Source organism: Plectropomus leopardus, chromosome 1, assembly GCF_026936395.1.
Source record: "Plectropomus leopardus strain MGB_pleo_1.0 chromosome 1, ASM2693639v1, whole genome shotgun sequence".
In the NCBI taxonomy this organism is placed as follows: domain Eukaryota; kingdom Metazoa; phylum Chordata; class Actinopteri; order Perciformes; family Serranidae; genus Plectropomus; species Plectropomus leopardus.
In genome coordinates, this window is record NC_142176.1 from 20,881,633 (window position 1) to 20,908,514 (window position 26,882).

General features: G+C 38.9%; 1 protein-coding gene across 3 annotated transcripts in view; it reads right to left on the reverse strand.

Annotated features, from left to right (window-relative positions):
* Positions 1-26,882, reverse strand: part of sbf2 (SET binding factor 2) — a 127,767-nt gene that overhangs the window by 88,137 nt on the left and 12,748 nt on the right. For all 3 annotated transcript variants that reach the window (XM_088077483.1, XM_042486169.2, XM_042486090.2), the window contains exon 2: positions 12,674-12,759. In XM_088077483.1, the coding sequence (XP_087933609.1) occupies positions 12,674-12,676 (3 nt within the window). In that variant the 5' untranslated portion in view covers positions 12,677-12,759. The remainder of the gene's footprint in view (positions 1-12,673; positions 12,760-26,882) is intronic.

A 26,882-nucleotide genomic window follows, 5' to 3' on the forward strand; every position in this document is an offset into this window, starting at 1 on the left:
ACAGTACAGTCAGATAATGGACGATAATGACCTGGCTGTGGAACAGGTGCTTCCTCCACTGCGTTGTGGGGGAGGCCAACCAGTTACAGTATTCAACACAGTACTCAGTCTCACTTCTGCTGTTAGTAAGCTCGGGTCAAACCACAACAAGTTTTGTTCCTCTCTTGAATACACAGTAATGTAGTGTGAGCAGTAAATGTCAATCGTGCAGTATGTGTCCGTTTGTTGAGTGGGTGGTTACACTATTTCTCAAAAATAAACACTTATGCATGGTGTCATAATGCGTTGCTTCTGCAGCTGGTTGGTTAACTGTGTTTTAGCAATGTTTTAGCTACAAAAGGAAAGCATCATCAGGTTTAGGACAAACACACAAACAATCCGAGTGAAAGACTTGGAAAATATTGCCATTTTTTTGGTTTTATACTGTATGAACTGATGGTATGACTCTAAAGCCCTGTTCAGACCAAAGATTCATAAGACAAAATTGATTTAAAACACTTTAGAGTTGCATGTCTTTAGACTGTGGGAGGAAGCCGGAAACCCCAGAGAGAACCCACGCAGACACAGGGAGAACATGAAGACTCTGCACAGAGGGGCCCCCGCCGAAGGACCGAACCCCGGTCCAACCGGGTTTCGAACCTGGGACCCTCTTGCTGTAAGAAAACAGTGCTAACCACGATGCCACCATGCCGCCCTCCTGCAGCACAGAGTGGGTGAATTTTAATATTTTCCATAATGAGGACACTAACCATTTCAGATGCACAACGAAATTTAATAGACTAATAAAGAACACTGGTCACATATTGTTGTACTGATGACTGTCAGAGTTTTTTTTACTTTAAAACTGAAAAAAATTAAAAATGTCACAATGCTATGAAGCAGTCAGAGGCACCATGGGCTCTCTCTCACTTAACACTGAAGCTTCATGGTGCACAGTCTCTCTCTCACCTGACTCACAGTCTCTCCCCATCTGTCAGCAAAGCCATGAAGCACACTGTCTCTCTTGAGAGCTCTGGGATGCAAGGTGTGGGCATTTCATTGGCTGTTGATAAATGCCAATGTTCCGGAGCCAAAAAGATGGCATTCAGGACAGCCATTAGGACAGCCACAGTTATTAAACTGTCATTTGCTAAGGGCCTGTGTCCACCTAGCATTTTTTTCTCCTTGGGCCGGCATCTTTTTCACTTGTTCCCTATGAGGAGTAGGCCACTGTGTCTGCATGCAGCCGTCTGGAGAAAAAGTGCCGTGCCCAGCATCTTTTTTCAGAGTGCTCCGCCATTTTTGTGTGGCTACACCCGAGGCTTCTGGTTGAAAATCCCTGAACTTTTCAGAAAGGTGCAGGTGATATCACTCCCAGTTTTTAGTTAGGCTACTAACACAACAAAGAGAGAAAATCCTGTCTTTGGGAGCAGATCGGCCAGCAGACACCGGATGATGCTGGTGAGTGTGACTGTAAGCTTGTGGTTTAATGAGTAATCAACCCCATGTTAACGTAGCGTTATGTTAGCTTACTAACTAATGTTAATGTCAATATAGCGTCATAGAAACAAAACCCACACACAATGCATCATTAAAAAATAAGGCACTAGGAGTACATTTTTATGAAACACTGGGATGAAGAGCTCCCCAGCACCCAGCCACCATTTTACTGCTAAAGAAAAACGCTATGTGGACACAGGCCCTAAAACTGCTCAAAAGAATATTTCTCACTTAGAATTTCAAACATCCCGCTCATGTCAATAAGCAGACATCTTCTTAGGTGATACTCAGTAGCATGCAGCAGTTTGGACTACATTTAATGTCTACAATAGCAGCACAAATGGAAACCACTGAAACTGAAAAGTTGTTGGCAGCTCCTGCTGAAGAAGCGCAACACTGGGGACAACCTGAAACTTGGCATTTACGTCATCTGCCTACATCAGACAGTATTGGGAGTTTTAAAGCAAACAGACTGATAATATAAGGAGTTTAAAAATCCCTACACATTCGCTGCTGTTAAGAAGCCAACTTACCTGTTACAAGCCAGTGGCTCTGCAGCAGCAGTAAGCACATTTTTCGTTGCACCAGTGGCATTAACCAGAAGCCAGTCACTATAGAGCTCTTTAGATGGAAGGGAGGAAATGTACAGGATAGCAGGGGTATCCTAAAATTTTGCTCTTGGACCTGTTCACCTAACTACTGGCACCAGCTCAACACTACATGTTTTGCACAGCTCCTGGCTGACCAGAGTTGGTCACTTGTCATCATCCCTTTGGTGTTTTTGTTTGTTTGGACTGCCAGACTTGGGTCTACCAGGAAATAACAACTTTCTTGTAACTATATATGACAAAATAACAAGGGAGGAGAAGGTTAATTCCCCAAACAACTACATATCTAAACAATAAACTATTAAGACAGAAAGCTTCTACTGTATTTCATTTAAAAGTTTGACTATGTTGCTAGCCAGCATTCCGTGGCTTCATTTCATCCTGTGTATTCCCATTTCCTGATGAGCTCACAGTGCTTTTCAGCATGGAAAGTCCTGTCTGCTTGACAGCTCCAGCTTTGTTTCCTGATGTGTTTAGCCTCACTGGCACACGAAGCATTGATTACTCATGTGTGGATCTTCCTGACAAACACATGATCCCATTCTCCCCCTCTAGCTGGAACAGCATCCTGCTATCTGGAATGCACTGTTTAGTTTTTCTCTCATAGTTTTACAAACATCATAAGAAAGACGTGCAGCACGACATGTCAGGTTATGGTCACTTGAGTCAGTCCATCAAGTGACACATTTGGGCTGCATTCTTTCATCTGACTGTGGTTTGGCACAGAGCCTAAAACTGACTAACAGAAGCTGCTGATTATGAACAAAAGCTTTGTCATGATTTGCTTATCCAACCTGCAGTAAGGGTGAATTGAACAGACCTTAATCCAGAGTCACAGGTCATAGTGAAGCACCGAAGTATTCTTATTCTGAGTCGATACATATTAAAAAGTTTCTATTTAAATTTCCAGCTGTCATATCATCTTCCCACATAACAGCAGCAGTTTACACACAGTTTCTGAATAACTCGAGCATCCTTCCCGGAAGTGTGAAGCCACATTCCACATTACAGCAGGAATTTGGGGGAAAATGAGGAGTTCAAGAAGTCAAAGCGCTAGACAAGAGAAATGGCACAAATGTTTACAGTCTGGGCAAGTCAGGTCAAATTCCTTGATCAGAGGAAGTTGGGCCCCAAGAGTACATTGTTTTGTAAAATTTCATGTCTACACATTTTTAACTGATGACAACAAGCAGGAATGTAAGGTGGCATTACATATACAGTGTCTGTGTTGTTGTGAGTGTAGCGAGCTTTTGCAATAACAGTATGTTTAATTGTATGTCTTTACAAAATGTACTGTTGGGAAACAATGCCTGCTACTAACTGACCAATCTTTGCAATAACAGAACACAAAGTGCAGTAACATTAACCTTAAAAGTGTATGTGCTTCATTTCTAATGGACTGTTATTGTATTGGAGGGTTGAGTGACTCATCATTGCTGTTCAATGGCAAAAAGCAATTAACAAATAAGTGGATAAACTGTCATAATAAACACAGCCTTCACACAGACATCATACCAATGCTGCTGCATTCATCTACTGACTTCTTTAATGTACATCATGGACTAATAGAGTACTGCAGGGATGACATTTTTTTGGAGGCAAGCCCAGTAGTTAGTGTCACACTGGTTCCCTCAAGAAAAAGCTAAGTTGATTCTTTTATCCATTATATTTTGAATTACTGTAGAAAATAAGCTTTGCGCAAAGAAAATAAGAGTTCAGGATACTTTTTGTTCAGCAACATAATTTTCACAAATGAATGCCATGCTTTATGATATTTAAAGCCTATCTGCAGAGTAATAAGCTAATGTCAGATTATAAACAAAGTACACCACAGTCGCATGACTTAAATATCATCACCACCACAAGGCTGTGAAGGCGGTGTTTGGCACTTAATGTCCCTGACGTGTTTATATAAATAACCTGTTTACATTTTATCAAGGCTTAAAATTATGCATTACTGAGGGCATGCTGCTTTAAGTGACTGGCTCTTTGCAAGACGTCACCACGGTCTGTAAATCAGGTCCAGCCCTTACTCCTCCACAGCTCCACCCTCTCGTCCAAGTTTGGTCATGAACGGGAGTCCACAAACAAATTGCTGATGTTAGGGTAGCTACATACATTATTTTATTCAGTCTACTGTTGTCACTCTCTTTTGGGAAAATTGTTTTGAAGACTGGATTTGGGTTTACCACTGACCACCATCCTGGCAATTTTGTGGGCCAGTCAATTCAAATTTGGGCAAAGACAGGAGAAGTCTCAGCGGAGCTGGAGGGACAAAAACCACCACTTTTTAGTATGATAGACTGACCGTCTTGTCTATCAAAAAAACACAGTGAAAAACATCCACCCAACAGATTACCAAGACACACACTGCAAATGTAATTAGCTATTGAGAATGTAATATTGTGTGGAAAACACACTGATATTTCAATTTAAGAGAAATGCTCATCTCTTGATCAAAAGGGGAGACTGAAGAATGTACAATAGTAACTGCATCTTAAGGCACATCTGTATTGGCTTCAGTTTTGGTCACTGTGATGACAACTTGTATAAATGTCTTTCTCTCCGTTACAATTATGGCTACCAGTATATATATCTGAGCAAGCAGTGGGTCAAAAAAGCAATGACCGGCACGGTATGCGGTTAGAGAAACAACTCTGTTTGCCTAGCTGACTGAGTGGAACAAAAACCCACACCGCATACTGTGTGTTGGACTGGAGCAGTACAGGATTACTATTGTTCAGTGCAGCGGCATCTCGCCCACTGCCACAACATGCGAGACTAGAGATAGAGCAGTCTGAATATTGGCCCCCACTGTTTTCACTGCCAGACACCTGATGGTAAACGCTACAAGCCTTTAAAGGTGAGGTCAGGTCGCCTTCAAACTCTGAAAACAAAGAAATACGTCAATGAGAGACCAGGTGCGACAAATGGAAAGTTGTGTTGACAAAGGTCAATTCAAACTGCTGACCATGGTGTTACTGCAAAATTTTGTGATGTGCAGAATCAAATTTATTTATTCATTATGTATTTGGTAGCTAATTGAGGCTGACTGTACTGCAGCATTTTAAATCCAATTTTTCCAAAATGTAAAGACTGTTCTGAGGCAATGTTATCAAAGGAGACATTTTATTTACCTGCTGCAGACCGTGTCTATAGAGATCAGGAATGAGTCTGTTGACAGAATGTTGTGTGCAGGCTACATGTAATGGACTCACCCTCATGTTCAACACTGAACTCTGTGGTGCTTTGGAATTTATTTGACCTCTCGGGTATCAGCGTCAAGACATCTCTTCACCCAACACACACACATGTATATATACATACAGCCTGAAGGCCAAGTCAAGCATAAACATAAACAGCTGTCCATTTCAATGTTGTCATTTCCAGTGTGTTATTGTCTATTATTTATGCACTTTTGCAGGCCTAAAAATAATTTCATACAACCAATCTAATAGGCAAAAACGTTTCCAGTCAACTCTCCGAAAGCTCTGGCAAAATGTGCGTGAAATTTCTGTTCTTACTATGTGTCTATTGTGCAAGTGGTGGCGGCGCTTTCTGTGGCTGGCATTGGGTGGTGGTATGTGGCTACAAGTCACTCATCAGGCTGAAATTCAACTCACTGGTCTAAACTCTCCTCCTGCAGACTTTTGATAGCTGGCCAGGTTGAGGTTTTCGAAAGTGAACATCAGTAAACAAAGATTGGCACCAGCCAAATTAGCATCCTGCTAGCCATTGCACGGGCATTCGATAATAAGCTGGTTGACCCCCATGCCGCATCAGTTTCAAAACACGATACCAGGAACTATAAAATCCTTTGTTTCACTGAAACTTGTCAAGATCCTAGAATACAGGACAGCACTGAACCTGGTGACTATTTTCTGACCTGACAGGGCAGATGACTGTGGTGAGAGGAGTGGAGGAGGCATGTGCTTTATGGTGAATAAGGCTAGTGTGAACGTTGGAAAATGAGGCGCACGATTGTGCTCACCTTACGCCACAAGGGGAATAACAACTGGAACCAAGATGGTACACATGCTTTTTCGAAATGTAACTTAACTGTAGCTTAACTACTCTTTGAATTTTAACAATCAGTTTAACAATCAATCATTATAACAATCAGTAATGATAGTATTACTAAATTCAGTTACATAAGTACTTCACACTTAATAAAACATTAGAAAATGTTAAGAATGATCAAGTTATTAATGCCAACATTAATATTGCAACATGTCAACATCTGGGTGTTTAATGGGTGTTTTACAAAGTTTCTGAAGGGATAAAGCCAGTTTAAAAAGGATCTGCTTTGAAGCACTGACTCAATTTGTTTTATGTACCTTGGTTATTACATGCAACAAACAGCATTAAACCAAAACCTTCCTGTCATAAATGGAAGGCATATTGCTCCCACTTTGTTAAAATACAAAGCATGAAGGTTTCATTAAGGTGAAGTTAGAGGTAAAAGTTACAGCTTGCTGGCAAGCACTTCGTCCTGAAAAAGCAGGCTTGGACATGTTTTGGTGTTTGTTGCTCCAAACACTCACCAATACTTGGACTGGATTTAAAAAGTTTAATGTCCATCTGGTTGTCTTACAATGTGGACTTTATATCTGCAATTAACACAGGCCATTAAACATGAAGGAAAATGGTGTCTCAAAGAAACAAGAGACAAAGACAGAGAAAGAAGTAAAGGATGAACTCACAAATCTATATTTGACATCATTACCTAGTGAACATTCAATTAACCAAGCTTTAAAGAAATGGTGCTTGTAATTAAACGAGCAAGCTCAGCAATCACAGTGGCAATTGTTTGGCATATATCACTTCTTTGCTACAAACCTTGCTGCAGTAAATCTAGATAACAAAATACAGGCTGTCACTGTCCAACTTTAAAAAGCTGAGTGTCTCTCTAGATTAAACTGAGTGAGATGAGCACACTGGGTCACTTGACCTAGAGATAACTGAAGACATTGGTAGGCACGTTGCAGTTTGGATGCAATGCTAGATGCACAACCTACTGAATTAAACGTGCTGTCTAAGGCAAAGCAGGCACACACAACTTTCATTGAAATTTGAAAATTATTAAAACTCTGCAAGGGAGCAAATAGGGTTAAGAAATGTCTACTGAATTGGCATTACTGCCAACTTAATGCATTTTAGTAGTATTACTGTCAAAACTGAGACAAAGATGGAGCATTGCATGCGTGTGTTTAGGTGGGTTTCTATTAACCCTCAGATTGTGCAAATTGAAACTGTGAATACAAAATATGCCTAATGGGAACACGCCAATTTCGAGAAAACTCCCGTTTATTGCAAAAAACTTTCTACGTTCACATAAAGTGGTGTTTCGCAAAACTGCAATGAAAACCCTTTTTTTCGCTTTTATAGCTCCGATGATGCATAACAATGGGTGACGGTAATGCGACTTTATGGATGCCAACCGCCACTAAACCCAAAGTAGAAGAAAAAGTAAAACAAAGTCAAAAAGTACAACAAAGTCATGACATTCTATCAAACATGACTCAATATGTGTGGACGAAGGAAAAGACCAAGATCTTCTTAAATCTTATATAAGAGAAAGAAATTACAGTGATATTAGATTGGCTTTATTGAGTGGGTGCAATAGAAATAAACCTGTCAATGTTTTGGACATCCATCACAATGGTTATTGGAATGTTATTGTGAAGGAAAGTTGCACGCAAAGAAAAGGTTAGAGAAAGTAGAAGGTGGACTACTGCATGCAATTTTTTTGTAAGTTACTAATACTTACTTCGAAGAGCACTTACCTCACTCTTTGACCCATATTTATATACCGAACACATTTAGGAATAAACAAAACAAACTGAAAAAAAAAACATCAATCAGGCCAGCAGATGTGAGTATATATTGATGAGTGAGGGTTGCAAATATTCTTGAGGGCAGTGAAAAAGTGAACTTAACTTTGCTCATCTGGCAGTCTACAATTCATCAAGAACATAAATCAGACATTTACTTTCTAAGCATGCAATAAATGCCATTAGCACCACTGCAAACCCCCACCCGCGTGTTGATGTGGAGACTGGGGACCAAAACCAAGAGAAAAGCATGGTGATCACCACAGCAAGGGAGATCACCTTTATAGAATAAACTTATATTACAATAAAATAGAAACAGCACCAATTTGACTTTCATGTAATCATTAGATCGAGTAATCAAGTTCAAGTAACCGTACTGTCATTGTGTTATTTATTTAAGAAAACCACAGCTCAGCTACTTTTGTCTATAAAGTGATCCACTTCCTGCTCATCACTGTAGCTCTTCAGAGTTAAAATAGAAAAGACATAGTCAGATTCAAGGGCACTTTCTTTTACTGGTTGTGGAGTGAATCCTTTCCTGAATTGTGCTTACATAGCAAATGTTTTTTACTTAGTTTAGTTGGAAATAACGTACATTTTGAGGTAGCCGTTACTGTTTCAGAAATTTGTTGGAGTTTACACAATAAAAACCTCCAACGTGACTACTAACTTAAGTCCCTTTGTCCGTTTACAGTACATCACAAGGACTGCGTCATCACATTGGAGGCAGAGGTGATGGAAATGTACTAGGTGCACAACTTGCTGACCTCCATCTACAGACATGGCTCATCCATAACAGATGAGGATTTGAGCTGGTTTCTATCATCATCACTTGCCTGAAAAGATTAGAAACACATTTTTCTTTGGACAAGTTGTAAACGCTTTTTCTCTGTGCATTCCTCATCTGTGGTTATTTAGTTTGCTGGGGGCCTGTTGTGACCGCAAAATGCTTTTCGTGCTCTGCTTCATCCACTGTTTTCTACAGATGTGTTCCGTGGTGTTTGTAAACGAGTCATTTTCTTTTTCATGGAGTAGAGAAAATCTGCAAATAATAATGGTTTACATACCAGGCCAAAACAGAGCCAAAATGCAAATTGCTTAGTGGGTCTGTTAAACACTATGGTGTATCTTCATTAAAGCTTCAAAGCTGGAATTTCAGTCATTTGGCTCTAGACCAAAGTTTGTCGCACACCACATAGTGGAAAAGCAAATTTCTGGAACAACCCCATTTTTCCTGTCCTCACTCAGTCCTGAGGGAGCTTATTCATAGAAAACTGAAGACGTAAACATATGAATCTTATTCAGCATGTTATCCAATATTCTACACTATAATTGCACAGTACATATAGTCATGTCTCAGTTGAACAGTTTCAGAAATATGCAGAGTATTTGCCAAGAAAGACTTAATAAAAAGACCTAGCATTGAATGCATCCTCTTGTTTCAGCTCGGCTTTCCTGCCTTCAATGAGAAACATCATGCCGTGTGCTTTCTATGCACTCTGGGGATTGCAGTATGTCTCAATTTCAGTCGAGGCTGACACATAATGAAGAAGCATTGGGGGGATCACTTCAGCAAGATGGAATACAAAAAATTCACACACACCCACACAGACACAAAAAAGTGGTATGCAGGTCCTCAATGACATCTGGAAACACTAAGCTAACAGATTTAGCTAAACTTGTGGCTGTGTTTCTATATTTAAACTCTATGAAACCGTGACAGGATATTTGAGGGATGATGCTGAGAGTAGCGCCATCCTGGCTCATCTCTCAGAGTCACTGTAAGGTTAAAGACTAGTGCTAGGGTTTCCGCCTCATATCAACAACAATTCAACCTCCAAAGACACTTTGTCTGGACAAGACGTACTCTAATTTTTAATTTTTGAAAGCTTCATCAGTCAAAATTACCATTTGTTGGCTTTGAGGAGCACTACGCTTTGCAGTTTGACACATCACTGCTCGTCTCTTAGCAATAACTCACAACAAGAGACTCTCGATGGCCACCAACAGACTCAGTGAGTTACACAGGAAGACAACCCACCCACTCACAATATGTCTATTTCTGCAGGAATAACAGCCTCACATGTCCTCAATTGCCTTATAAATGCTATTACATAAACAAGGGTCATGGTGTTACAGTGACCGTGTCCATACATAGAGTTCAGTTATAGCTATAATAACTCTTGACCATCATTTATCAATCATCAAAAAGCATACAAAATCTTTATTCATTGATCATATATTTCCAACCCAAGTTTAAACCGAGAAGTCTGCAAATAGTGCATAAAAACAGAATATATTTGCCTTTGTACAAAAAGATCCTGTCAAAGTGAAAAAAATGACCTCATCTAAACAGGAGATGATGAGGAATGTTGTTTAGATTAGCTCTCTCCATTTATTTTGGCTTAGATATGTGACCCATATTATGCAACGTGTTGGCCTCTGCACCTGCTGCTGCTTTGCTCTGCATCACTTTGCCCCTAAATTAAATATACAGATATGTACACCACACATAAAATATACCTTCAACTGCAAAGCTTTAGTTTAGTTTTTGCACAGCATTTACAATCATCTACAGCTATGATGAATTTTTGTAAATCTTCCCTACATCTGGACTTTAACTAATGCTTTATTCAAGACATCAGCAAAAAAATGTATTGTTACAAGAGTATGTGCTAAATAGTATGTTACAAAAGAATCAAGTTCTGCGTTGGGATCTAGAGTCATTTTGCTTGTCACCCTTCTTCTTGTCTGCCAAATTCTCTCTGCTTAGTCATTAAAAGCTTATCTGCAGCAGCTAATATAAATGAACAAAAACAGATATAACACAGGCGCAAATGTCCTGTGCAGTATGATACTGTTAACTACTAATGTTGCCCCAGAGATTGACAGCATTTCCCAGTCCTGATAAGCGAATATTTGTTCATCCATTCCATTGTCCATATAAGGACAACAAACCCCCTGTCACAGACTGGACAGAAAGAAGCAACTATCCCCTTAATGTTTCTGAGGAGGAAGATGGAGAGACAGACAGAAGTGGGAAGCAGATAGTAGACTGGGCATAAAGTAAAACAGGATTCTGTAGAAGGACGTTACCCAATTAGGGAGTGTGTGATTTAAAACCAACATTTGAGTAAACACTCATTATGAATTTATCTGAAACAGGAAATGCCAATATCTGCTGCACAAGCTCTAAAGGGAAAATGTTTTTTCAAAACATTCCTGGGGGCACAATCTGTCATTTTGTGACACTTACGACACAAATATTTCCGATTTTATGTGGAAAACATTCTTAACTATCACATCAGGAAGCTGGTAATGGGCAGGGGGCAAAATGACAAGGACACTCACTAACTAGAAAAACACTGTACAACCTGCACACATCACACATTAACTTCCTTAGATGCCGCCTGCTCTCCTGTTATGAACTATGAAATTATGATGATGGTCTACACTGCAGACAGCAAAGGCCACAGTCACTGTCAGTTACACTTGGTGCTTCGGAAATGATTTCTACACATCATCAAATCGAGAGGTGAATTTTTACAATTGTCTTAATAACATTTGTGTGTAAAAGCAAAAAGTGGGAACTTTTTTCCACAAGGTGTGTTCACATGGACCCTAGTATTCTACTAATAATCACAATAACAGACCAATGAGAACAAAAACTCCTCATGTAACCACCTTAATAGGAAAAGACTGACTTGATTGTGAGGACTTATAATCGATCGTGAGACAATGATCGTGAGACAATAATAATCCTTTCAATAGGAAAAGCAGCACCAGTTGACCATGTAAATGCATAGTATGATTGTTTCTCTCTAATTTGAAGAAACATATAGTGGGAAATATTAGATGACATGGCTGGTGCATCTGCCACACAAAACATTCAGCAACAGCAGTTTGTACACGCCTCCCTCTGGTGAATTTGACAGAGAATTATTCATAATTTTTTTTTTTAAAAAAGGTGCTCTGTTAGTGCTACGTTCTGATGTGTGTGCTCTGATACATATGCAATCATTGATAATTAAACAATAGCCTTATGTGATGTTATTGCTACATACTTATATAAAACATTAGGCAACATCTGTAAATTTTAACGTCTACTGATAGTCTGGATGTGAGGTGTTCAGGAAACATCTGTAATTTGTAGCTACAGAAAATAACCTGGGTTACACTCATATTACTTGCTATTAAACTGCACTAACAGGCGGAGCCACCTGTTGCCCTTCTGCACAATGTAATGAATTGACTGAATTTGAAGATCATTTTATTTAGCATCCATGTAAACAGTTAAGTTAGAATCTCTCATCAGAATTATGTTGATAATAAAGTTTTTTGGGGTGGGGCAAATATGCCAATATTTGACAGATGACAGAGTAGACTAAAGACAGGGGGAGAGAAAAGGTTATGACATGCAACAATGGCTGGCATAGCAATGTGGCATGTCCTCTAAATAGATAGCAGGATGCTCTAATCATCAACTTTTCTAAACAGGAAATAATGTTAAAATGATATTTGTGTTTCTCTATTGATAAAAAGGCTCTGGCAGTCAAGAATAAACAGAGTTTTTTGTTCAGTGTGAATCATAAACACCCAAAATATCACCTGAGCAGCCGCAGTGATTGTTCTTTAACCTATGTGCTGCTTTAAGTCCCTGTGTTTCACTTTGGAAGTGCATTTTAAATACCCAGGTAACATAGCTTTGTTCAGTAAAGTTATTTTGAGTTATATGAGGTTGTTATCACTCACCATCTCCACTCCTTGAGGAAACGCTGTTCCCTCCCAGTCTGTCTTGGGATAACGCTGAATGATCTTTCCACATCCCTCCCCTGAACCTGCAGATAAAAAGACATGAAGATCTGTTACTCAGCGCAGGGGACAGCAACATGTCATGTAGAACAGCTTTTTTAATTAGAGAAATATCCCCAACCCACTTAGGCTAGTCAATTAACGTACATCATCAAACTGATGCACTTTTGCATAAATAATGTACAGGTCAGCCCATTTTTTTTCCCCTCATAGGCTTGCATCTCAGAGTCAATGTTTCTGACTTACATTTAATTTTTCTTTCATATTCATCCTGATTAACAGTAACGTAATGAACAAAGACATGAGGAAACAAAGAATTGTCTGAACAGATTTCCACACTTTCCTGCTGCCAAAGTCGATTTAACTGAATGTTAAGTCAAATCAATTCATGACGTTTAAATCCACAAGACTAAATCAAAAAACAAGGCAAAAAGAGGAATCAGCAGAAGAGGATAAAGACTGACAGACAAAATGTAAAGAGATAATATAAAAAGTTCAGCTCCTCAGAAAGAGTCTAACTGTGTTTTATCTCCTTGTTAAACACATAAGTAAGTAAACAGGAGAGCATGCAGGAGCAGCCAGGGGTTTCTCAACAGTACACAAGTTTCCTACTTCTCCTTCCTTTGAAAAAGTCATCCATATTCATAGAAGACAGTGTTTAAGAAATTTGGAAGTGAAGCTGATTGACTTGGCCTGAATCTTCTTTTAAAAAAGCAACTTGGAAGCAAGAAAGTCCCAAGAAAACTGATTTGGTTAGTCTTTAATTGTAAAGAGGAATTGTGTAAAAGCCTAAACTGAAACAAGAGAGACAGAAATCTGCTGACAGAGCAAAATCAAATAAAATGTGACACTCAAATAAACAGTGAAAAGGATTTCAAAATGGAGATGAATGCATGAGTGAATCAGAGAGAAGTTACTGCAATCAATAAAAAGAAACAGGTTGGATAGTGTAAAGCCCCTGAAGAATTTACTCTGTTGTTTTTGGAATATTTAATGCAAAGTAAACCAACCACTGCTTTATTTGGGCAATCTTGCAATTCTGTCTATATACCACATAGTTTATGCAAAAATATAGTAAAAACATGAACAACGCTTCCAAATCCTTCCAATCACTGCAGTTTATTTATTCCTGTAATAATCAAACACCCACCTCAACAAACCAATTTCATTAAACAACCGAAACTTTTTCATCCAAAAGTCATCTTCTCTTCGTAGGCACTTACTCTCAGACTGCATTATTTCATACACTGTCATAGTTGGTAAACTTGGAAGGAGTTGAGTTAAAACAGGTTACTCTTTAAGTTTCCTCAGCAGCACTTTGTGAGTCAGATCTTTTCAAAGATGATCAGATTAGATGGATGGAGTGTCAGCTGCTGCTAGGCGAGTTAGAAACTACTTCTGTGAATCTTCTGTGCTATAGATCATTTTAGTCAGGAAAAAAACAAAACTTTTGAGTAGGCCTACTTCTCCTATAGCTGCAAACAGCTTGCCAACATTCCCAGTTAGAGAAAGTGTGAAAATAAGGTCATGAGCTTGTGGCCCCTGGCCCCCAAAACATTACATCTGCCCCTGGTAATAATACCGAGAGCTCAGTGTTAATGGCTGGATGAGACACAGAGCGATGCGTCCTGGTGTTTCTAAATAATTCCATCCAAAGTCTGATTAAGCCTGAAACTAACACAAAGTAGCTGGTAGATTTCTAAAGAAGTCACTTTCCACCTCTGCAAATGTGGCTCTTTCAGACACTTGGGTGTTGTGAGGAGAAGCTCCCCTCTGTTTGTCTCTTTCACTTCGCTGCTGTGGGACCTTTAGCTGTTTGATCCACGATAATGAAACGCTGTGGAAGCACATACAACTCGGTTGTCAAACACTCAGCTGTATTTTAGAGTCAAAGTTGTTCACGGCATTTGGTTATTATCATTGGCTGTTGGTGTTGTCTGTCAAAACATGGCTGGAATGCGTTCTATCGTCATTCATTATATCGTCTACGTCTCATATTTCAATCGAGGAAAGAAGTTATTTCACGATTGATATAGTTATTGTTTTACCGCCCAGCCCTAATTACTAGTCTCACTAGTAGTTTCTATGTCCGGTGTGATGACGTCTAATGTCCCCGACAAACACTGTAGTTTTAAAATGCGTAAAACCTTAAAAGTTCAAAAACTGGGTTAACATATTTTATGTTGCAGAACAAAACGGAACAGCTGGATACTGATCTATAGCAGGTGTAGTGAACACAGATTTTTGAGGGTGACCATCGAAACCTTTATCAGTAAAATAACTCCCTTACAGATTTTCCTTAGGCTCCCATATGACTGGACCTTGCAAAACTCTGAAACCTAAATTGGATGTAATAATTCATGTCAACATGAGTGCAAAAACATGAGTACACAATATGTATTTAGGAGTTGATATATATGACTGCATCATTCTTATTTAGCAATCTGGAAAGCTAATAAATTAAAATTTTATCTAATTTAAGAAACAGTTCCTTCGTTTAGCATGCCAAAAACAGCACTTTAAGATCTGTTTCACAATATGCTCTTTGTCACACTGAGTTGTCTGACCCCATGACTTCATTTCAACGTTATTTTAAACTCTTAGTCACTTTTTGACAGCTAGGACACACTTTCTATTTATCAGCCAAGGGAAAGTTTTCTGCTATCAAGAGTAAGAGACAGAAAATTAATACATGTGGTCCATTTCTTGGAATTCATTTAAGTAATTTGGATATATGTGGTTTGTTTGTGCAATCACTAAAATCACAAATCCCAATTCAAAGCACTCCTACTAAATAGTACCTTTGTTGAAGAGTCACATACGCTGCAGATAGTGTCAGCTTTTGAGACCCTTGATTATCTCAAAATCTCAACACAAAAATATTTACCATTTGCAAAAAAGCAAACCAGTTAGCGTCGAACTAATCAGCACTTTGGAGTTTTCTCTCATTCTAAAAGTAAAAACCTAGAAGGACACGAGTTGACGTAAGCTCTGGCTTGCACTATAACCATGTCAAATTGCTATGTTGGTCAGAGAAATCAAAACCAACAAACCCATATCCTGCTGCATGTTCCTTTTAAACATCATTTGTAAACTACAACTTTGGCTCAAAATATCAAAACCTCTCCAATCAAAAAAGGCATACAGTACAGACAGAGACACCACAAGACTTGTAAGAATATTCTATATGAGGGCAGACTGTGAGGACACAGAAAAGTGCACTGTGTAGCACGAATAGCAGCGTGCATTGCGGCAGTGCTGGTAGTCAAAGCTAACAAAACATCAGAAACAGTTACATCAAGACAGGGAAACCAGCGGGCCTTTGACAGTCTTAACAAACACATTATGGCTCTTTGAGAGAGTTTGTGACTGCACAATTTTTGAATATTAATAATGATTTTGGCTTCCCACAATTAAATGAACATGATCGATTGTGATACTGACCTTTAAAACACATGCTCTGCTACCAGAAATCTAGAGACCTTAACTAATATCCACCTTCCACTTTTGGAGAGCTGTCATGCCTCTGCCTATGCACCCTGCAGAGAGAGCTGTGATAAACTTTCCTAAATGTTGTGACTGCAGACGGGCAAAACAAAAATTATCAGTCACCATCAAGAATCATTTGTTTTTGCAAATTTTTCAGATTTGAGAGAATAAATTATATGCAAAGAGTATGTGAGATGTGTCTGCACTGAAACACAACACAACTAACTTCTTCAACTTAAAAAAACATCAATCAGCAGTATGATAAACACACAAAGGCTGAGAAGAATAATATTGCTGACATTACCTCACTGAATACCTGCTCTTGTCTAGCATCAGGTTAAATATCCATGACAGCCCTACAGCAGCGCATCACGGTACTGTGACCGCTCAAATAAATAAATAAATAAATCTGAATAGATATTATGTATCCGTAGACAAACAAAGATTAGTAAATTAGGAATGTAAGACAAGGTAAAAGTGAAAGCAGTGCTCTGTTTATGTAATTTTGGATGAAACATTTTGGTGCAATTCCATTTATATATTGCTTCTAGGATATAAACTGAATTCAGTGAAAGAAGAACTTATTTCCTAAGTCTTATTTTGATGCAAAGATTTAATTTATAAAAATGTAGGACAACATAGAAGTGAAAGCAGCGCTGTTTATTTAAATGCCAAAGTGCAAGAAAAATCTTTTTTATCCTCAAATCGGTGAAAAATTGTGATCAATAATTGTGATCTTAACATAGATTTAAAAAAAATATGATTATCATTTTGGCAATAAACTCATAGCCCTACCTCTAGTGCAATATTGTACAACTGTTTATAGATTTTTTATAAAAATAAAGAAAGAAAGAAAAGTTTAAGCAAGGAGTCTGTCTCCTTTCTTTGAATAGATCTATGCACTCCACCAAACTGACTGCTCCATGGTGTGTGTGTTTGAGACAGTGACAGATAGAAGGAAAGTGAAAGTGAAAGTTGCACTACTGCATGCAATGTTTCTGTAAGTAAGCCTGTTAATGACTTACTCTGAATGCTGCTTTGTCACTTTTTGATGCATTTTGACTTTCCGCTAATAATAAGCTGACAAACACATTTATGACATTGTTAGCACCCTTAGGTGAAACGCATATAAATGGGATTGGAAACGCAGTCAGAATTAAAATATTCCCATCACAATTGTTTTGGGGGCTGCTTTGATATAGGAAAAAAAAGCCAAATATCCTGAATACTAGAGCGCAGTTTTGAATCATTAATATTCTGCGGTTTGGATGGAAAGCCAGTTGATGAGAACCGCTGTACAATGTCGTCTCTTTCCACTTGTAAAGGCTAGCTAAAACTAACATTTGGGGATCTTCCCTTTGGGCAATTACAGTTCAAATCACTTCTTACAACACTTTGGCAGTTGCTAACCCTTCAACTGTCATATTCTGTGGAAAAATAGTGGTGTTATTACATCCTATGACAGCACTGGCAAATGCCATGATTCAGCAAACAACTGAGCAGTTTTCTTATGAAGCCCCTATGTCATAGTTTGGCCAATAGGTGCTTCAAAAAACAGGAGAATAAAGTGCTACACATAATCATAATGACATGAGGTCCTCAGCGGTCAGCTGCAGCCTTCCTACACCAAGTGCCTCAAGCCAGCTGTCAACAACTCCTTGAAACCCAGACCTCTGTCAAAGAGAGAGACAAATGAATCATGGTGAGGCTCTCGGGCTAGTGAGGATTGGTCTTGGTTTTGGAGTGTATGTGTTTCACCGTTTAAACAGAAGGGAGCTGCTTGATGCTTATTCCTCTGCCTTTGTTCACCTGTAGAGGCAAGTAAAGCATGTCCAGACACTGCAGGGAGACTGGTGCCGGTAGACCACCAGTCTGTCTGACCATTACGTGTCTTCGGGTCTTTACAGCTCCTCTAATTGAAATCACATGCTCCGAGTGCTCCAAGTTCAAATTTTTGACCACAGATGAAAATAAATGACAGAATTCCTCACATTCCACAAGGCTGCACTCTTGTATTAAAACAAGCCGTGCTTCCAAATACTGCCCCCCTGATAACTATAAAGAACCCCATCAGCGAGGATAATAGAACCCAGGCCTGAAAAGGAACATGCTAATTTAGACATCCGCTCACAAACTGTGGAGGGAGGGGGCGGTGAAATCCAAAATCAAGTTTATTTATTTATTTATTTTTGGCAAAAGCTATCTAAACTATAAGAATAAAACCTGTCCAAGCACACAGCACGCGTGTGCATGTTTAAGAGCATGGCTCATTTCCAGCTCGATACAGCACAATCTGTGTGTGGTACAGCTGGACAATGTAACCATAATGTTTTTCAGCTTTCTGATGAAAGAAGATATACAGTATATATATACATTTTTCCCTGAAATAGCTTTAGGGACATATTTAATAGGAACAATAACTACAAGCTAACCTGCCTTTAACAAGTTTCATTAAAGATTTGTACAGTCCAGTACAAACATTTGGTCTCTTTTATGAGACATTCGTATGCACATGCATCTTTATTTTAATTAGTGTTGACACAGTTTTTCTGAACTGTTGTGGGATTCATAAATGTTTTCTTATAGCCAAAATAAAAAAAAAAATATCAGTGGTTTGGGACTCAGGACAACTCATAAACTAATACCATGACACTTGCAAATTCTTACTGTGGCCAGTTCTAGGTCAAGAGACAGCTTATAAAACACAACCGGTGGGAAATATTAGTCACATATAAAATATTCCAACTGTATTAGAAGTCTTTAACACTTTTTATCCAGTTTCCTAGCAGTTGCTTTCGGCGTAAAAAAAACGCTTGATGTAAGATGAGGGCACATGGCATAAAGCATGCCAATCTTTCACACACACATTTCAATAGTTTATTGTGGTATGGCCAATAATTTGGATATTTCTGATGGTAATGCTGTCCTGGTTGCAGGATGGAAATGCTGTGGAAACATGGTGGCCATCCCCTCAGGTCCCCCCAATGAGTAAGTGGCCTCATTTTGAGCCACAAAACCCTTCTAAAGGTGGCGACACACCAAGCCCACATCCAAAAATTAGCAGAAACAAAAGCCCCTTGCTGTGTCATCTAACGTGCCTGTGTCTTGGCCAAAAAGTTGCACAGGAACACACCAAGCCAATGACCAACAAGCATGTGCATTCTCATGTGCATGAGAGGAGATACCCCTCCATACCAGTAGACCATGGTTGTCTGTTATTGCCATTCAAAACAGGAAACCGTAAGACTGCCAGGATGCCAGTTAGCCAGTTTGCTGTGACCTCACTACTTCTTAACTTTAGCTGTTTACATTTTTCACTCTCGTTTCCCCTCTTGTTCGCTGAGCTGAACGACCAATCAGAGTGATTTCATTCATCGATGGGCTCCACGGCAGCCACGGTGCAGGAAACACCACAGCAACGAGGGCCACGGGCGCTCACCGTTGGCCTAACATAGGCTAACTTATAAGGCCAGCCTGGGGGGAGACTGGAGGGTGGACCCTGTGTGTCCAAAACCCATTTGCATGCACTTATACAAAGTACATGGTGCAGCAGAGCAAAGTCTCTCTGACAAAGTGACCACACAGTTGTGCCCCCCACCCATACTGGTAATTTTAAGTCTAAATCTAAAAAACAAACTGCCCATTTAACAACTGACAATAAAAACAATCTTGGACTGACAATATTTAATTTTTTCATGTTGGCACTTGCTGATACAAACACAATAATGACCTATATGTGTATCTCAACAAAAGCAAATTTCATAAGTTGATAACATAATTAAAATTTTGATATTTAATGAATTGGACAGGTTTTTGAGAAAAATTGCAAAGGCATCCGAGTTTAATATTCTGTGTTGAAACAAGTCTTTTTGGAGTTGAGCCATTACTGCAAGTCAGCGCGCGCACGCACGCACGCGCGCACGCACGCACGCACGCACGCACACACACAAATATCTGACTTTAGCTACTTCGAGAGATTGAATGAACCTAATAATTTATTACAGAGTTGTGTGATTTAGCATAGTCTCAACAAAAAGTGAAAAACCACAGAGGAAAAGTTGTTAGTCTTTCTTGATTAGAGCAGATGTTTCTCCTCTTGGAAGAAAAAAGCTCCATTCATCTTCCTGATTTATCTCCTGCTGTTTCTGTTGATTAAATCGGCCAAATGCTTATTTTACCATGTATGGAGAGGCCACCAGTGGAGCTGACGTAACATTCACGTCAGTCTCTAACCTGATTTTGGCCCATTTAAGGACACAGGTGGGTTGTTCTGGACACAACTTCATAGATATCACTTATTCACTTTCCTCCAAGCCACTGCCAAAACTAAAGTTTAAAGGGTAAATCCACCATAAAAAAATGCACTTAAGTCCCCCTCCACTCAAAAATGTGTTTTTCTTCTTTTTATGTCTCCTAAAACATTGGACCTTTACTATAATGACTTGTATCTGTGCAAAGTTTGTCACTAGAGAGGTATTTTAAATATACCGCTATTGCTCTTCCCTAAAATCTCAGATTCCCCTGCAGATTAGGTCAAGTCACAAATACAAAAGCCATCTGCTGTCTTATACAGAACACACCGATCAAAGAGGAACAGACTCTGACACAATAATGGAAAAGAAACACAAAATCTTCAATGCAGAGCTAACGGTAGCCATCTTGATGTGCACTGCTCTTTCACCTGTCAACTTTGTGCTAGTTTGACATAATTAGGCCTAATTTCACGCTTCATTTTAGGACTGTGCCAGCACTGGAGAAAGCAGAAGGCAAAAGCCTGATGCAAGCAGTGGTAGTGACCTGGGCAAATTTCTTAATGACAAAGAAAGAGAGCATCGGTGCCATGCTCCTTTTCAGTTTTTTTTTGTTTTGTTTTGTTTTTTACTTTTTATTTGGAAAAATCATGTTTAACAAAAAAATAATGGGCTAGTCTTTCTATGTACTTTAAAACATGTCCCATGAAAGGGGACTTAAAGCTATTTTGGCCATTAAGCGATCAAGGACGTCTGTGCATCAGCTGATACTGAAACAGTGATCGCACTTTGTTAACATATAAGTTCATCTTATACAAATGTTGAATGTAGAGCTTCCCATTGTGCATTGGAAAATGTGACTACTTTTCAGTAATATCACCACAGACACTGACATATTGCCTTATCTTTTATTCCAATATATGCAGCATACTCCAGTGTGCGGAATAGCTCCATTGTATAATTGTTATCATCACTTCTTAAAACTAGACACAGCATGTAAATTCTATATCAGAGCTGCCATCATCAGGAAACTAAGCTGCTCTGGCTGTTCTGTACAGATGATATGCAAAGAAATAGGCTACGTTGCTGTTTGCATGGCAAAAGGGTATCGGAGATTAGCAAACTAATGATGTCATAAATATCAAATTCAGGAAGCTTTCCAGTCTCCAAAGACAGCTGCAGGGCAGGAAAATTATGTAAATAGATAGACATTTCCTTAAGGTCATGCAGGTCAAAATGTTTGGAGAAAAGAAAAACATGTCAGCTTGGAGAGGAGCTTCAAAAAAATTAAATACTACACACAGCACACAGCTTTCTCAGCCTCCCTTTTTCTGATGGGCATAAATATGCAGAACTGTTTTCCATGAAGAACAATAAATTGTGCTTCTCAAATCGATTTCCAGCGGGACATCACGATCAACTTTAATATCTTTAATTCATCTTTTCACCACTTGCTCTTTCACTCTGCTCAAGAATAATAAAAATAGCGCTGCTCACTCGTATCAATGCCATGATCATTTTGACTCCATCAGTCATCAGGTCCAAACCTTCTGCCTTCTGCACATGAACCTCAGATGCAACCCTGCATATAGTGGCTAACAGTTCATCCAAAAACGACTCTGCCTTTTCCAGATTTCAGCAAATAAATCATTTTACAGCCCCAGTTCCATCTGTTGATATATTTATATTAATCCTACTCTCTATGAGTTCAGAACAATGTTTGTGTTCAACACATCCAGGCTGAGTTCATTTTAGTTCAACTCTTTATCTTGTTTTAAGATACATATATATGTATTGCAGTCAATAAATCACATCAGATTAGGGACATGGTTAACCTGCTTTGGAGAAAGGAATGACCTAATGTTTTACAACAGTTTTTTTCTACCAGGCTATTTCATCTGTCAACTTCTATTTCCTCTTAAAATGTTACGACTAAAATGTTTCCTGACATGAACTTTAGCATAATTTGCATAACCACAGAAATCACGGAGCTCTGATAGCACAGCACCTTATCAGGGGACTGAGACTAGTGTTGACGGTAGCCAGTGGAGTTTCTCTATGCATCAGTGTTAAACTCTACAACAGAGAGGAAGGAACTAGTCCATTGTGGTCAGGATGCCTCTCACCACAAAGTCTGAACCCAAATGAAAAGCTGCCAAATGTGGAGTTCAAAAGAAAACAATCAATGGAGGCAGAAAACACCTCTCATGTGATACCTTTGTTAACTGCAAGCAGTTCCTTGGTGCTGAAATATTACAAGGGCTGATGTTTGACATCGACGGCTGACTGAAGGATGCATGACAGACTTTTTTCCTGATAAATCCCTTTTAGTCATCTTAGGATCAAAAGGACAGAGTAGAGTTACAGTAAGTAAGTAAATTACAGTAGAGTGAATGTTTTTCAAAAGAAAACCTCTGGATAATTTAAACAAGCTAATGGTCATGCAGAGGCTGTCAATGTGTCATGATCAGCCTATTGCAGTAGTGACAACACTTATACGTAGATTATGCATGTGAAAACAGAAAAAACCCCACATAAAACCATTACTAACTAGAAAAATAGTTTCACCTCTTTGTGCTTAAAATCATAATTTATTTCGACTATAATTTCAAAGTACACGGTAAAAAATGGCCACTAGACATGTGTGGATTAGTGTTGACACAAGTTTGGAGTTTCTAATTTTAATACAGTACCTTGGAAAAATATAATATATAATATATTCAATACCACGGGAATAAATTTTTTTTCTAAGACAGGGCAGTGCCCAACTTATGTCAGTCAAATCAGGTCCTGCTATTCAATACCAATATTACATCATCGGTTTCTTTTACTCCATAAAGAGTTTGAACAGGGTTCCATGGGACGTTCACGGTGACAGTGATATTTAGTAATTTTGTAAACAAGCCAAGCTGGCCCTGCAAGCTAATGCATACCAACTACGCTAATGATGGATCAACAAAACATGCAACAACATTGTTGCCAACACTAGAACAGTCAAACAAAGCCAGAGACTGTATTGTATTAAGGTGCTGTGAGCTGTTAATTCACCACTTCTAAGCAGAAGGCAGACGATGACGATATCTCGGAGCCTGAGCAGGCAAAGCAAAGACTCACCCTGGGTCTGAGTCCGTAGCTGCCTGCATCAGTGAGTACCGTGAAAGCAAGTATACTGCACACTGAGTGACAAAAAATACAACAACAAGGCTATAGCATAAAGACAACTTTTCTTTTCTTGTTTAGCAGAAGAAACCTGCAGAATGACTATAACGAACATTAACAATAAGAGTGAGCGAGAAAGTGCAGCTGGTACCGATGTATCAACACTGTGGAAATGAGTACTGAAATATCAGGAAAGGATAAGTATTGATCGATAAAACAATATTTTTGACAACGCTAGAGGAGATTTCTGTACTTCAAGATAATCCCATACATTTCAATTGCCAGCAACTTTGAACTGAAATCTTAATCACATTACAGTATTTGTAAACAATAAATGCAAGATTAAATATATAAAACATGATAAAAACATATTGCTATGTGAATTGTGGATTTCAAGGTTCAGATCGTAATCTTATTTCAAAAGCACTGACGAAACCAACATTTCAACATGTGTTTATGTTACCACCAATAAAACAAAACAGACTACACAACGTGAATAACTAATGATTTAGAGAACCGAGTACAACACATGGCAGCACTTCAAGATCTGGCATCTACAAACATGAAATCAACATCTCCAGCTGTTGGAAGAGCCAACCTCTAAAGTCAGTGAATGCAAACAATATTTATTTTATAGCAGTACTTTGCCAAATTTAGTACTTACTAGGTTAACAGATGGCCTTGAGCCATCAGTTTTGCAAAAATAAACAGCTGTTAAATAAAATCTTGGGTTTGGGACTTAATGCTTTGTTGAACCTTGTTTATGCAACATATTTTTAGACAAAGGCTCGGAGAGTTTATAAATACAAAAGTGCAGCCTCCTGATACAGGTCCCAGGGAACTTCCTAAACAACATTCTGATCTTGTTGAGTCTTTCTGTCTTATAAATCAAGTTCTAGCTATGAGAAATAATTTACTCAAACTGAACGAGTTTAAAAGCATTCACTTTACAGCCAGTTAAAAACTTTTGTTGCAATCTGAAAAATGCTGCAAGAAAAACCTCAATATTTTTTGCAGCCAATAACACAGAGCAAAACTGTGCAGGCATTCCCTGAAATGAAGAGACCATCAGTAAGCTCAGCAGCCAGCGCACTACCAACATGTGTGACTGTAGGTCAAACAGCACTTGAAGCTAATTAAAAGGATTCGGTAAACAAAACTAAGGACCCCACATGGTGCAGATCAACACAAGCTTCAAAAACCACTTTATAGCTAAGAATGACAGAAATTGACTATGATGGAGTTACTGTGAGCGTATAAGTTTCGGGAAACAACCATCAAAACAAACCACTGAAACACCAACATACCCTATTTCCATAGCACTTACAACAAGACGCAATAAGAAAGCAAAAATAGTTAGAACATGAACCCTTGTGGAGGTTCAAATGTCGGTTTTGTTGTTAAAGAAGAAGATGTTATTTTGCCAAAGCATTTTCCTTGTGGGTGTGCCAAGAGAGCCAGCACAAAAACAAACACTCTTTGAGAAGTTGTAACAGAAAGTCAATTCATGAAGGTTTCGGGGAATAAAACCTAGCACGGAGACTTTCTTGGTACGACTATTACAATCATTCTTGAAAGGCATGAGTGCTTTCGATCTGCTGAAGAAATTACTCCACATCTGCAAAGTTTGCATGTCCATCAATACAAATCTTATGACAATATCACGCGGCCTGAAGATATCTGCAGATGGAAATATTTTGCTCTTGATCATTTGCAAGTATTATTTTGGTTATTTTGCTGGACTGTGCTTTGTTACGTAAGACCTTCCCCAAATCCAGACCAGATACCCAGACCAGAAAGTCACACAAAGTAGCGATTAGGCACTGTGTCTGTGAAACACATTCCAAAAGCAGTTTGATTCAATAAAAGTGATGATATCCATCCAATAAACTGTTTGAAAAAAGCAGCTGGGCAAATTCCTCCTTTTCACTTGGCAAAGTATAATTTATGGCAAACAACACGCCAGACAGTATATAACCCCCCCATGCCAATACAGAGAAACAGTGTCCTACTGCACAAGGAAAACACAGGACAGAGTGCAGGTTTAACACAGACTGCATCCATCTAAACCTGCGTCCTCACATTCCAAAATTATTCATGAAAACAATTCCAGGGTTTGTGGCTCATAACATTAGTCCCCATGGAGGTCAGATTTCTAATGGAGGTATCAGCCTCTCAGGTCGTGTTCTCTTTTATCATACTCACTGCTGCCTATTAATATTTACGTGTGTGGAGCGTTAAAATGACAAACAGCGTCCCTCTGATGGATTTTAAGGTCAGTGATAAACTATAGAATTAGAGGTTGCCCTACTTTCAGGGTTTTTTTTTTTTTTTTGTTTTACGTCACCTCAGTCCTCAAAACCATGCACAATGATTTGACCATTAGTTACGAGCAGTTCAATAAATTTTCTAAATAGGTCACCAGTCTCACAATGAAAATATCACAAGTTTTCTTGCTGGAGACAAAAACTCAGGAATTATTCTCATGGGGCAAAAGTATTTGGAAAGAAAAGACAAACACAAGCAGGTCAATGAAACTGGGTCGTGCAATTAAGGCATAAATAAAATTTAGAGAGGAACTTTACCACGTAGTACTTCATAATGTTTCTTTGCTATACTTTATAGCTTTTAGTGACCATCTTTATTGGTGCAACTACAAGTCAAATGTTCTGTCTGCACACCACTCAGCGTCACCTACAGAGAAGCTCCATCACTACTTCTACTACTGTACACTGTTACCTCTGACTGCAGCTACACACCTGGTTTGTGCTACTTTAAGGGTCCAGTGAGTAGCATTTAGGGGGATATATTGGCAGAAATTGAATATAACAAAAATGTTTTATTTAGCGTAATCACCTGAAAATAATAATCAGTGTGTTTTCATTTATATCGACAAAGAGAGAGGGTCCTCATCTACGGACATCACAAAGTGATGCCATGTTTCTTCTGTCAAAGAACAGACAAACCAAACACTGGCTCCACAGAGGGCCTTTCACTTTTTCACACAAGACACCATAGTCAGCAGCCCCTCCATGACAAGCAGCATTGAAGAAACACTGGATTTTTTAAAATCAGGCGGTCTGTTTGTTTTGGAGAGGAGAAGACCTCTGCAGATCATTTGGCTCCTAGTAAAAACCTCTTGAACAATGAAGACTAAGGGAATCTTACCCTGGATAAGTTTCAGCTGGTTGCAATCCTCACCAGAAAGACAACACTAAATCAACCTGAATCTTACACACTGCTCCTTCAAC